Genomic DNA, 14,442 nt, shown 5'->3' with positions numbered 1-14,442 from the left:
TATAAATAAAGTAAGTAAAGCCATGCAAAGTAGTACAATTGATATGAACACTGCACTTATATTGATAGAAGGTGCTCTTAGTCAACTAAACGAATTTAGAAGATCAGGATTTAAATTGTGTATTGATAAAGCTATAGGCATTGCAACTCAGTTTGAAGTAACATCAGTGTTTCCAGAAGTGCAAGTTTATCTATGAAACTTCAGATGAATGCTCTATTGATCCAACCAAAAGGTTTGAAATGGAATTTTTTAATACAATGATTGATGTAGCTATTGTTAGCTTACAAGAAAAATTTCAGCAGATGAATGAAATCTCCTGAGCTTTTCACCTTATTCTAAAATCGGAAAACTTCATGAATTTATTTGAAAGTGCAATAGAAATGAAATGAAGGAATTCTTACTGTCGAAGATTGGAGCAGCGACATTGATGCCAAAGAGTTATGCCAAGAAATCCAATCTTTGCAGCATGTTTTTAAAGGAAAAAATTTTGGTTGTTTAGAATTATTGACATTTATTCAAGAAAAAAACTTAGTTGAATTATATCCCAACATAACCATTTCTCTTCGGATATTATTAACATTGCCAATTGCAATTGTGTCCGAGGAGAGGAGTTTTTTAAGACTCAAAATAATTAAAACATATTCACACGCATAAATTGGCCAAGAAAGAATTAATGGATTGGCCATTATGTCAATTGAACAAGATGTGCTAAAAGATATAAAAACACTGGATGTTATAGACAAATTTATATCAAATAAATATCATAAGGTAATGATGTAAAAACTTTTAAGTTTATATAAATAAATATACTAGTCGTTCAAGTTTAAATAAAGAAATATACTAGTTGTTAAAGTTTAAATAAATAATTATCATTTCAATAATTTTTCGGTGTTTCCTTTATTTTTAAATTTTTTGAATTCCACCTTTAATTTTTGCGAGGGGGGCGCCCCAGGTGAATATTTCACCTGGGGCCGACAAAAGTCTAGGTACAGCACTGATTCTGAGTGTAGTACCACACAGTTGGTATGTTCCTCTGGAGTTACTGCTACCCATGAACAGTACTTTGCATTTGTCAATGTTATATTTCAATTGCCATTCCTCAGTTGATCTGCCTAATTTTTCCAGATCCTGTTGAAGTAGCACACTGTCATTACTGTCATTAATCACCCTGCCAACCTTTGTGTCTTCTGCATTCTTGAACATTAATCCTGATATGCCTTCCTCAATATCATTGATAAAAAAAAATATAGAAAAATAACAGTGGATCGAACCATGGGGACTCCACTAATAATATTAGTCCATGAAGAGCAATGTCCATTGATTACTACTCTCTGTCTTCACCTGCTCAACCATCCCTATCCATAACAGCAACTTGTCCTTAATGGCGGACTGCTCCAATTTGTATAGCAGTCTTTTATGTGCAACAGTAATAAAATCATTCCATAAATCCAAATATATGATATCAAAATTATTTTGTGCTTCCAGATCCTTTGTGACATCATAGTATCCAATCAAGCTGGTCAAAACAGATTTTCCCTTAACAAATCCATGCTGTGTCTAAACTATAACTGCAGTCTTGGCTAGATAACCACGGGGGCTCACATCTGGTGAGTATGGGCTTGGCAAACCCAGGGTCCTGAGCTGGATATCATCATTCTTCTCTTTCTTGGTGATGCCTTTCTACTTCTCTCTCTCTCTCTCTCTCTCTCACAGGGGGTAACTCGGGATTTTTTTTTTTGGCTGGTGCAGCATAAGCCTCAGGCTTCCTTGTACCATATGGCTAATAATAATAATAATAATAATAATAATAATAATAATAATAATAATGATCCTGCAGTACTTCTTTCACCAGTGACTTCATTATTGTTCCTGGAATAAAAATTGATCTAAGAGATCTAATTCTTGTGTCATCCTATATCCCCCTTTGTGAATTAGAGTTACATTTGCACATTTACAGCCCATGAGGACCTTACCTGAATCCAAGGATGCTCACTTACTTCCTTTAATGCTTCCCTTAATATAATTGGATAGCTCCCATCCACCCAAGTTGCATGTGTTATGTTGAACTTCAACAATTTCTCTTCCACTTTACTCTCTGTTATTACAAAATCATATAGCTTCCTGTAGAGTTAGATAAACTTCTGGCATCTTCTTCCGTAAAGAATTTCTCATTTATGAATGCAGATGCAAAATACTTATTCAGTTTGATCAGCAAATTGAGCAGGATTATCAATCATCAGAATCGAGTGGATGAATTTTATTATTCATTCCCTTCTAGTGTTTACATAAGTAAAGAAGTCTTTGCTTGTTTTTTTTTATATCTTTTCCAGAAATGTCTAGTGATCTGCCTTTGCTTACTTAACCTCCTTTATGACTTGATTACAGACTAGTTTATATCTATGATGGGCTTCTGTGTTGCCTGGTAATTTATATGCATACTTGCATCTTTCTTCTCTGCCTCGAGTCTCATCACTTCATTTGACATCCATTTAGGCCCAAACCTTGAACAGTATTTCTTAATCAGTATGGAAAGCCTAGTAGCCTCCACGATTAATTAGCATTAGCATTAGTAGAGGCATATGATGTAAGAAAGCAAGCTTATTCAGCATCAGCCGAAAAAAAAAAAAAAAAAAAAAAATGTTCCCATTTCACCCCTCCGTTCTTTTCAAATACCTGTCCAGCTCAGCTTAAATTTATGTAGGCTATCAACTTCCACAACAATTCCTTGAATGCTTCCCATTTAGAATTTGCTGTTGGTAACATCATCAGTTGGTCCCACTGTATAGAGTTTAAAACTGTCTGAGACCACTGTAGTTACCTTTACTAAGAGTAGGAGACCAGCGGAATTACTTAACAAGTACAGGTCACTGTTGAAAAAAAGCCGTGAATTAGGGTTGAATTTGAAAGTGTTGAATTTGAAACTGCAATTCTGCCCAGACACGATAGGAGGGAGTATATGATGAGAGCCTTGTCGATCAATTCGGCCCTGGAGGGATTGTGCAAGGCTCAAGGGGTAGAATTTTTTTCATCCTGGACTGTACTTGTTAACAGGAGAGATTGCTTCTACAGGGATGAGATACACTTATATAGAAAGGGTGCAAGAATTTTTGCTGATGCTGTCGAGGCAGAGTTAGGTGGGTCAGAAAACTGCTAGTTGGGGGGGATACAAGGACTAATAGATTAACAGTAGCCACTAGCAGAGGTGGAAGTGATTCTTGCACTGCTTCTATTGAAATGAGCAGAAGCCTGAAAAACAAGATGCAGGATATTTCAGAGACTGCTGGGAGTCATTGCGGTACAAGTAAACACATGGGTTGTGTCAGGGTAGCCAAGAATAGAAACAGGTGCATGTATACCTGCATGTACACCAATGCTAGGAGTTTGGTAAATAAATTTGATGAATTTGAGGTATTGCTCAATACATCAAAGGCAGATATTGTTGGGATATCAGAGACGTGGTGTCACACAGATATAAGGAATGCGGAACTGGAATTTGGGGAATACAATGTGTATAGAAAGGATAGACGGGACAGGAGGGGAGGAGGGATTATGCTATTAGTTAAGAAACACATAAAGTCCAAGGAAGTGAAGCCAGTCGACATCGATGGACAGGGCAGTGTCGAGTCAGTTTGGTGTGACATAAGCATAGAGAAATCAAAATGGAGAGTAGGAGTGTGCTATAGGCCTAATGACTCTGATGATTATAATAAGATATTGTACAGGGAAATAGAGGTGGGCCAGTAAATCAGAGAGTCTTATAATGGGGGATTTTAATTTCCCAGATATTGACTGGAATTTGTGGGTTGGTCACTCGCACACTAGCAAGGCTTTTGTGGATTTATTGGATGATTGTTTTCTACATCAGCATGTTCGTGAGGCAACAAGAGGGAGCAATACTCTTGATTTGATTATCAGTAGTGATTCTTCATGCATTAAGAATCTGCAGATAAATGAACCACTAGGTGGCAGTGATGACAGTGTGTTGAAGTGGGATTTACTCAAGGAGGTAACTACCATCAGAGGTAAAGGGAAGGGTTTTTTGTTTTCGTAAAGGCGACTATGATGGTCTGAGACAGTATTTAAATTCTATACAGTGGGACCAACTGATGATGTCACCAACAGCAAACTCAAAATGGGAAGCATTCATGAACTAATCTTGGAGGCTACCAGGCTTTACATACCAACTAAGAAATATTGTTCAAGGTTTAGGCCTAAATGGTTGTCAGATGAACTAATGAGACATGTGGCAGAGAAGAAAAATGCATGGGATACATACAAATTAATGAGTGACATGGAAGCCTATGATAGATATAAGTTGGTCTGTAACCAAGTCACAAAGGAGATTTGGCAGGCAAAGGCAGACTACGAAAAATCCTTGGCAAAGGATGCAAAGAAAAACAGAAAAGAGTTCTTTACCTATTTAATCTCAAGAAGGAAAGGGATGAGTCAGATTGGTCCACTGGATATTGATGGTTGAGGATCCTGCTCAGGTGGCTAACAATCTAAACGAGTATTTTGCATCTACATTCACGCTTGAGGAGTTATTCAGGAAGGAGAATGATGTAGGTAAAGTAAACATTGGCAGTGAGCTGGATGATTTTGTTATAACTGAGAGGAAAGTGGAGGAGAGATTGTTGAGGATAAACATAAAAAAGGCACCTGGGGTAGATGGTATCTATCCAGTTATATTAAAGGAGGCAGCAAAGGAAGTAAGCAAACCCCTAGCCATAATTATGAGAGCTTCTTTGGACTCATGGGAGGTACCCATAGACTGGAGATGTGCAAATGTAACCCCAATTCACAAAGGAGGATCAAAGGCTGACACAAGTAATTATAGACCTGTTAGTTTAACTTCTGTTCCAGGTAAATTAATGGAGGCACTGGTTAAAGAAGCACTGCAGGATCATCTAGACAAGAATTCAGTTATAGCTCAGACGCAGCATGGTTTTGTTAAGGGCAGGTCTTGCCTGACCAATTTGATTGGATACTATGATGTAGTCACAAAAGAACTGGATGCAGGGAATAACTTTGATATTATATATTTGGATCTTAGAAAGGCTTTTGATACTGTTGCACATGGAAGACTGCTGCACAAATTGGAGCAGTGTGGCATCGGAGGTAAATTGCTGCTATGGATAAGGGGATGGTTGAGTGGCAGAAGACAGAGAGTGGTAATCAATGGACACTGCTCAACGTGGACTAATGTTATTAGTGGAGTTCCTTAGGGTTCAGTGTTGGGTCCGTTGTTGTTTTTGGTGTTTATGAATGATATTGATGATGGGATATCAAGTTTAATGTCCAAGTTTGCAGATGATACTAAGGTTGGCAGGGTTTTTAAGGACACCACTGACGGTATGCTGCTGCAACAGGATCTGGAAAGGTTGAACAGATGGGCTGAGAGGTGGCAAATGAAGTTTAACATTGACAAATGTAAAGTACTACATATGGGAAACAGTAACCCCAGAGCAACGTATCAACTCTGCGGTACTACACTGACAGTGGTGGAGAATGAAAAGGACCTGGGGGTAATTGTGCAGGCAGATATGAAGTTCTCTGAGCAGTGCAGACGAGCTGCAAGAGTAGCTCATGGTGTCTTGTCAATGATATACAGGAATTTTTCTAGCAGGGATAAGGAGGTGATTATTCCCTTGTATAAGGCAATGGTTAGGCCACATCTTGAGTACTGTATACAGGTCTGGAGGCCTCATTTCAAGAAGGATGTAGAGCTGCTGGAACGGGTACAGAGAAGGGCAACAAGATTAGTGAATGAAACAAAGGGTTGCTCTTATGAAGAAAGGCTTAAGTTTTGAAAATTACAGAGTCTGGAGACTAGGCACTGGCGAGGTGATCTGATAGAGGTGTATAAGGCTTTGAATGGTTTGAGCATGCTCAATGCCAATGGGATTCTTCATCTTGCTCAGAATAATCAGCTCAGAGGGCATAAATTCAAATTGAGGAAGGACGGATGTCGGATAGATGTGCGGAAATTTGCCTTTGGCCAGCGGGCGGTTGGTTGGTGGAACCAACTTCCATCACTTGTTGTTGAAGTTGATAGCCTAAACAAATTTAAGGCTCAACTGGACAGGTATTTCGAGCGAACGGAGGGGTGAAATGGGAGTGGTGTGTTTTTTTTTTTTTTTTTTTGGCTGATGCTGAATAAGCTTGCTTTCTTGCATCATATCCCTCTGCTAATGCTAATGCTAAAGCAAAAACCCTTCCCTTTACCCTTGATGGTAGTTACATCTTTAGGTAAAGGCCAAATCAATACACTGTGATTGCTGCCACCTACTGGTTCTTTTATCTGCAGATTATTAATGTATGAATAATCACTGCTAATAACCAGAAGAAGATTATTATTCTTTCTTGTTGCCCTTCTATCATGTAGCTGTAGTAAATGGTTGTCCAGTAAACCTGCAAAAGTATTGCTAATCTGAGTGACCAACTCATAAGTTCCAGTCAATATCTGGAAAGTTAAAATCCACCATTATAAGACATTCTGATTTACTAGTCCCCTCTATGTCTCTTTACAGTTGTTCATTGTAAATATCAGTGTCACTAGGTCTATAACACACTCATACTCTAACTTTTGATTTCCCAGTGTCACATCAAACTGACAAAACATTGCACTGGCTGCACATGTCAACTGGATGCACTGCTTTAGATCTTATGTGTTTTTTTAACTGACAGCATAACCCCTATCCTCCCCTAGCCTTTCTGTATACACTGTACTCCCCATATTTAAATTCTGCATTCCTTATATCTGAGTGACACCACATCTCTGATATCTCTATATTATCTACACTGAATGTGTTGACCAGCACTTAAAATTCATCAAATTTGTATACTCTGTTCCTAGCAATGGAGCATTCAAGTATACATGCCCCTGTTTGTACTCTGCACCCTTACATGCACCTCTCCTTACTCTTAGTTTAACACAGCTTATGTATTTACTTGTTTCATAATGACTCCCAGCAGTCCTTGAAATTCCCAGCACCTTGCTGTCAAGGCTGCTGCCACTGCTTGTTTCAATAGAAGCAATGCAAGAATCACTTTCACCTTTCCTGTGGCTATTATTAATCTGTTAGTTTGTGTATCCCACCTCCCCCAAGCCAGCAGTTTTTCAACCCACCTAACACTGCCTTAATATCATCGGTATCTGTCTTGATATCAAATCACTGTAGAAGCAGTCTGTCCTGTTAAGAAGAACACACCATGCTGAGAAAAATTGTGATCCCTAAGCCTTTCACAATCTCTCGGGGTCCGAATAGACTGTGTATGGGGTAGAATGGGGCACAATCTCTTCAGGGCTGAATTGATTGACAAGGCCCTTATCATATGCTTCCTCCTATCTTGTCTGGGCAGAATTGCACACACTTTAAAATTCAACCCTAACTTGTGGCTTTTTTTCAACACTGCCCTGTACTTGTTGAGTTAGTCTGCAGATCTCCTACTCTTAATGTCATTAATGCCACATGTACAATATATCACCTTTTGTGCCCTGAAAAGATATTTTCTCTATATCATCAACTTTTGCCCCTGGCACATTTACCCTGGTAAATGTGGGCAGCTGGTAGATGAGGGCAGCTGAGAGCTTGATGGGCCCAATTTAATTCCTTCGAGGCATCCACCCTGTTCCTCAAGCTCTCATAAAGGTCCATAACAATGCTGAGTTGGCATCTAATATCCTCACACTCCCTACATCAAGCACACATAAATACACCCCACCCTTGGCATCATGATATTCCATTCCCGATAGCTCTGCAAACATCAAACAAGTCGTACATTTCATAAGGCCGTGATTTGGAGGAAAACTTTTCCCCTCAGTTCTCTACAGAACCACGGCACTCCTGCTGCCTTGAGTCCTTTGCTTTGCTGCTCTGATCTGATCCATGATTTTCATATAAATTCAATATAATTAAAAATACTGCCCTAAACAAATACAGCCACTTCCCGACTTACATAATGGCAACGTTCCACGGAACTTGTTTGTTTGTTTGTTATTTGGTTTTTAGGAGCATTAGCAACTAAGGCCATATTGCTCCGGGATATGCGGTGGTCATTCCCTGACCTTTCCGCATCCTCCGTATTTGGTGGTGACAGGCTCGAACCCCAGTCTAATCAAGAAGTGTGTACTATGCACTGCTGCTCCTTCCCACCTGGCTACGGAGACACCATCCGCGGAACTCTACATAAGTTGGAATTTTTCGTAATTCTGAATTTCCCTAAATGCTTATACAGCATTCGCAAATTTGATTGAAGCAAAAAAGAAATGTTTGACAAACATGTAAATAGAATTATTTATTCAATTTTTTTTACCTCATGGTCGGGAAAAATTACAAAAGTGTACAAAATTATAAAAACTTCAAAATTATAAAATTACAAAAAGAGAGAGGAGACAGGCATAGTATCAGCAAGTTTTACCTTTCAAGCATCATTGCCAGAATTAACTCTCTAGCTGATAAGCATGCTGCTGCAGAAGTTTAGGGCTGTGGAGATTTAGAAGCGGTTTTTTCTAACACATCACAAAATTCTCTATGGCTGCAGAATCGGCACTGGCGACTTCACCGCATACATAAATGTTTTGGAAATCAGCGCGATGCTTGAACCTATAAAACCATCCACTGCTTGCCACGAACTTGGCTTGGGGTTCATCATACTTATCCTTAATATCTTCATAAATACTTCTTGCTTTTGCTTGAATGGCCATTGGACTTAGGGGCACTTGCTTCTGAATCTGATTTTCCATCCATATTATCGATAGCTTTTCCATCTTCGACATAGCATCTGAATGCTGTTTTGTGATCACTGTTGATCTTAAATGTGTTGATCCTTTAACATGTTCTTTTATATATGCACTGTCCCTTAAAGTATTTACCGTTGAAGCAGCGAGATCTAATTCTGTGCAATAGATGGCAAACTTTGTCCTGCTTCATAATTCTTAATTAATCATCTTCATTTCTAAATCAATTTTGTTTTGTTTCCTAGCACTGCACTTTCCATTAGTCCCTTTCCCTTTGCCATTGTAATAAGTAAATAGGAATGAGGAGAAGATTCTGAAAATTTATTTGTTTTTTATATGATTGAAGATTTCAGTGAAAGGGAACTCATTTCACCATAATACTGTAACGTAAAAACCCACATAATTCCAGTTATCGGTATTATCACAAATGCAATAAGATCAAGTTTACTCCCCATTTAAAATAGATTACGCTAACAGAAAAGCCCAGTAAACCGGAAAGTGCAAATTGTTTTTATTGTTTTATGGTAGTGACCTCCAAAATGTGCTTTAGAAAAAAATCACAAAGGCGTTCAAAACTGATTCTTATAACGGAACATATGATAACGATGAAAGTGTAGTTCATCTTCCATCATAAAAATGACCTTTTAGAGTGATAAACAACTTAGTTATATATCTTCAAATATATTTCCTCAACTTAGTTATATAGCAAAAAATTTCAACTTCCAAGGCCTTGGAACGAATTTCCAAAAAAAATAATGTGTTATTGGGTTCACATTGCGATGTTTTTATGATACCTCCATTTATTCCTGCAGGATGCAAAATATGTTTCCATGATTTTTTTAAGTTTGCACTGTCCAGTAAATTGTTACTTAAAGTCGAATTTCTGTAAGTTGAGTATTATGTAAGCCAGGGAGTGGCTGTATATCTAATGCAGTAGTAACACTGTATTTATCAGTGCTGTTGTCCATTTGTACATATGTTCCTGTTTGCCTGTGTGTCTTCCACATGTCTGCTTGCTTCTCCATTTCCCTGTTTTTTCAAGGTGGAACATATAACTGATGCTTGTATTCTCACAAATTTTCATATACTGTTTTCCCTGGTGTATGAAATACATACTTGGAGTAACAGTATATGAAACCACGTGAGCACAGTTACAGTTTGGTTCCTGTGTAATTAGCATTAGCATTAGTAGAGACATATGATGCAAGAAATCAAGCTTATGCAGCATCAGCCAAAAAAAAAAAAAAAAAAACCCTTTCACTTCACCCCCTCTGTTCATTCGAAATACCTGTCTAGCTGAGCCTTAAATTTATTTAGGCTATCAACTTCTACAACAAGGGATGGAAGTCTGTTCCACCAATCAACTACCCGCTGGCTAAAGGCAAATTTCCGCACATCTATCCTACATCTGTCTTTCCTCAATTTGAATTTATGCCCTCTCAGGTGATTATTCTGAGCAAGAGGCAGTATCCCATCAGCATTGAGCATGCTAAAACCATTCAAGGCTTTGTACACCTCTATCAGATCACCTCGCCGGTGCCTAGTCTCCAGACACTGAAATTTGCAAAACTTAAGCCTTTCTTCATAAGACTAACCCTTCGTTCCGTTCACTAACCTTGTTGCCCTTCTCTGTACTTGTTCCAGCAGCTTTACATCCTTCTTGAAATGAGGCCTCCAAACCTGTATACAGTACTCAAGGTGCGGCCTGACCATTGCCTTATACAAGGGAATAATCACCTCCCTATCCCTGCTAGAAAAATTCCTGTATATCATTGATAAGATACCATGAGCTACTCTTGCAGCCCGTCTGCACTCCTCAGAGAACATCATATCTGCCTGCACAATTACCCCAGGGCCTTTTCATTCTCTACCACTGTCAGTGTAGTACCACAGAGTTGATACATTGCTCTGGGGTTGCTGTTTCCCATGTGTAGTACTTTACATTTGTCAATGTTAAACTTCATTTGCCACCTCTCAGCTCATCTGCTGAACCTTTCCAGATCCTTTCCAGCAGCATAGCGTCAGTAGCGTCCTTAACAACCCTGCAAACCTTTGTATTGTCTGCAAACTTGGACATTAAGCTTGATATACCATTATCAATATTATTTATAAATACAGAAAACAACAATGGACCAAACACTGAACTTTGAGGGACTCCTCTAATAACATTAGTCCACGATGAGCGGTGTCCATTAATTACCACTCTCTGTCTTCTTCTACTGACCTCCCTGGCGCCTCCGTAGCCAGGTGGGAAGGAGCAGCAGTGCGCAGCACACGCTTCTTGATTAGACCGGGGTTCGAGCCCGTCACCACCAAATACGGAGGATGCGGAAAGATCAGGAAATGACCACTGCATATTCATGGAGCAATATGGCCTTAGTTGCTAATGCCCCTAAAAACCAAATAACAACAATAACTGACCTCCCTTTATACATAGCAACAATTTGCCACCAATGCCACACTGCTCCAATTTGTGCAGCAGTCTTCCATGTGCAACAGTATCAAAAGCCTTTCTAAGATCCAAATATATAATATCAAAGTTATTCCCTGCATCCAATTCTTTTGTGACTACATCATACTATCCAATCAAATTGGTCAGGCAAGACCTTCCCTTAACAAAATCATGCTGTGTCTGAGCTATAACTGAAGTCTTGTTAAGATGATCCTGCAGTGCTTCTTTAACCAGTGCTTCTATTAATTTTCCTGGAACAGAAGTTAAACTCACAGGTCTATAATTACTTGTGTCAGCCTTTGATCCTCCTTTGTGAATTGGGGTTACACTTTCACATCTCCAGTCTGTGGGTACCTCCCCTGAATCCAAGGAAGCTCTCATAATTATGACTAATGGGTTGCTTACTTCCTTTTCTGCCTTCTTTAATATAACTGGATAGATGCCATCAACCCCAGGTGCCTTTCTTGTATTTATCTTCAACAATTTCTCCTCCACTTTACTCTCAATTATTACAAGATTCTCTAGCTCGCTGCCAGTGTTTACTTCATCTATGGCATTCCCCTTCCTGAATAACTCCTCATGTGTGAATGTAGATGCAAAATATTGATTTAGTTTGTTAACTACCTGAGCAGGATCATCAACAGTTGAACCATCGATATCAAGTGGACCAATCTGATTCATCCCCTTCCTTCTATAGTTTACATAAGTAAAGAACTCCTTGCTGTTTTTCTTTGCATCCCTTGCCAAAGATTTCTCGTAATCTGCCCTCGCCTGCCTAACCTTTGTAACTTGGTTACAGATCAACTTATATCTATCATAGGCTTCTGTGTCACATGTTAATTTATATGTAGCCCATGCATTTTTCTTTTCTGCCATATGTCTCATTAGTTCATCTGACATCCATTTAGGCCTGAACCTTGAACAATATTTCTTAGTTGGTATGTAAAGCCTAGTAGCTTCCAAGATAAGTTCTTTGAATGCTTCCCATTTTGAGTTTGCTGTTTGTAACATCATCAGTTAGTCCCACTGTATAGAATTTAAATACTGTCTCAGACCATCGTAGTCGCCTTTACGAAAGCAATAACTCTTCCCTTTACCCCTGATGGTAGTTACCTCTGAGTAAATCTCACTTCAGCATACTGTGATCACTGCCACCTAGTGGTTCCTGTATCTGCAGATTCTTAATGCATGAAGAATCACTACTGATAATCAAATCAAGAGTATTGCTCCCTCTAATTGCGTCCTGAACATGCTGATTTAGAAAACAATCATCCAATAAATCCACAAAAGCCTTGCTAGTGTGTGAGTGACCAACCCAAAATTCCAGTCAATATCTTGGAAATTAAAATCCCCCATTATAAGACTCTCTGATTTACTGGCCCACTCTATTTCCCTGTACAGTTTCTTATTATACTCATCAGAGTCATTAGGCCTATAGCACACTCCTACTCTCAATTTTGATCTCCCAATGCTTATGTCACACCATACTGACTCGACACTGCACTGTCCAGCGATGTCGACTGGCTTCACTTCCTTGGATTTTATGTGTTTCTTAACTAATAGCAGAATCCCTCCTCCCTTCCTATCCTGTCTATCCTTTCTGTAGACGTTGTACTCCCCAAATTCCAGTTCTGCATTACTTATATCTGTGTGACACCACGTCTCTGACATCCCAACAATATCCGCCTTTGATTGTTTGAGCAATACCTCAAATTCATCAAATTTATTTTCCAAACTCCTAGCATTGGTGTACACGCAAGTATACATGCACCTGTTCTTTTTCTTAGCTACTCTAACACAACCCATGTGTTTACTTGTACCCCAATGACTCCCAGCAGTCTCTGAAATATCCTGTATCTTATTTTCCAAGCTTCTGCTCATTCCAATAGAAGCAGTGCAAGAATCACTTTCATCTCTGCCAGTGGCTACTGTTAATCTATTAGTCCTCGTATTATCCCTCAATCTGGCAGTTTTCCGACCCACCTAACACTGCCTCGATAGCATAAGCAAACATTCTTGCACCCTTTCTATTTAAGTGTATCCCATCCCTGTCGAAGCAGTCTCTCCTGTATCTCAGTCCATTCCTTCTGGATGGTCACACTCTCCAGATGCAGAGAGCAGAAGGCTGGTTTTAACCTTATCATAGCCCCGATAGGAACTGTTTTAATGTTATATTTAAGAGTATTATTGATCTTCAAAATTATTATTAATTTTCAATTTTTTTTTTTTTTTTTTCAGTGAAAATACAAGTAGTCCTGAAGACATTGATAATTAATATCAGAGAAATTAGCCTGGAGTTTTCTTAATTACAAGTCATGATACTGCTCATGAGTTCACGGTACTGCTTTCTCTTTATAATTCATTTGTAATCAAGAAAAAAGAATGTTGCCCAAAATGAGGTTTTTCAGTTTTATGTTTCCAGATGGTGAAGAAAATAGAGACATAATAAAACCACATTCAGTTTTTCTGTCATGGATAATTGTATGGTAATAAGGAATGGTCGTAATTTCATAGGCAGGTTAGTGAAACATAATCCATCTGAACATCGTTCATTAGATGAGATTCTTTCTCAAGGTATTAATAAGTAATGAAGATCGAGCTCTTCTGCTGTCAACATCAAAAAGTCAGTTTAATATTTGGACTGCTTATACAAGCAATTCATATACATTCTTAGCAATAAGCAACTTTGATTAGCTTAATCTTAATACAACTAAATTTGGTTATACACAGAACCTGGCAAGATTCCTTGTGAAGGAAAAAATTTAGCATTTTTTTGTTGGTTCAAGCTTAATGACCGAAACCTTTTCTACCTTTCTAAATATACTGTATTTCTGAAGACGCACTTTTTTTTTTCCCCTATAAACGTCTCTAAAAATGGGGTGCATCTTAGAATCGATGGCATCTTACAATCGCAGTTTTTTTTTTTTTTTTTAATTTTCCTGCGCTTTTCACAGCACCACACTTTACACGGAAACCCGCCTCCAAGTTTGACTGTTATCGCATTCTCCATTTCCGTTGGAGAATAAAGTGGCGTGGGTGATTTCACGTGCTTTCAAAATGTGAAGCCACCATTATTTCATTATAGTGGAGCTCACTCAGCGAAATCTAGGAAGTTTTGTTTGTATCTTCGAAAGCACATAAGAAGTGGAGTTACTGTATTTTGTTAATTTTGATCCCTTATTGCACATTAAAATGTCAAAAAGATTGCACTACGAAGCTGCATTGAAACGAAAAGTTATTGTGTACGCAA

At 38.6% G+C, this 14,442-nt stretch overlaps 1 protein-coding gene across 1 annotated transcript in view; it reads left to right on the top strand.

Moving 5' to 3' along the window:
* Nucleotides 1–13,554, top strand: part of LOC150077383 (gamma-glutamylaminecyclotransferase) — a 52,200-nt gene extending 38,646 nt beyond the window's left edge. The window contains exon 3 of the mRNA XM_090386372.1: nt 13,431–13,554. Within this exon, the coding sequence (XP_090242498.1) occupies nt 13,431–13,467 (37 nt within the window). The 3' untranslated portion in view covers nt 13,468–13,554. The remainder of the gene's footprint in view (nt 1–13,430) is intronic.
* The last annotated feature ends 888 nt before the right edge of the window (nt 13,555–14,442 follow it).

This window comes from Mastigoproctus giganteus, chromosome 12 (genome assembly GCF_048544385.1).
Source record: "Mastigoproctus giganteus isolate SK-2022 chromosome 12, ASM4854438v1, whole genome shotgun sequence".
In the NCBI taxonomy this organism is placed as follows: Eukaryota; Metazoa; Arthropoda; class Arachnida; order Uropygi; family Thelyphonidae; genus Mastigoproctus; species Mastigoproctus giganteus.
This window is presented reverse-complemented; position numbering and strand designations above follow the sequence as displayed.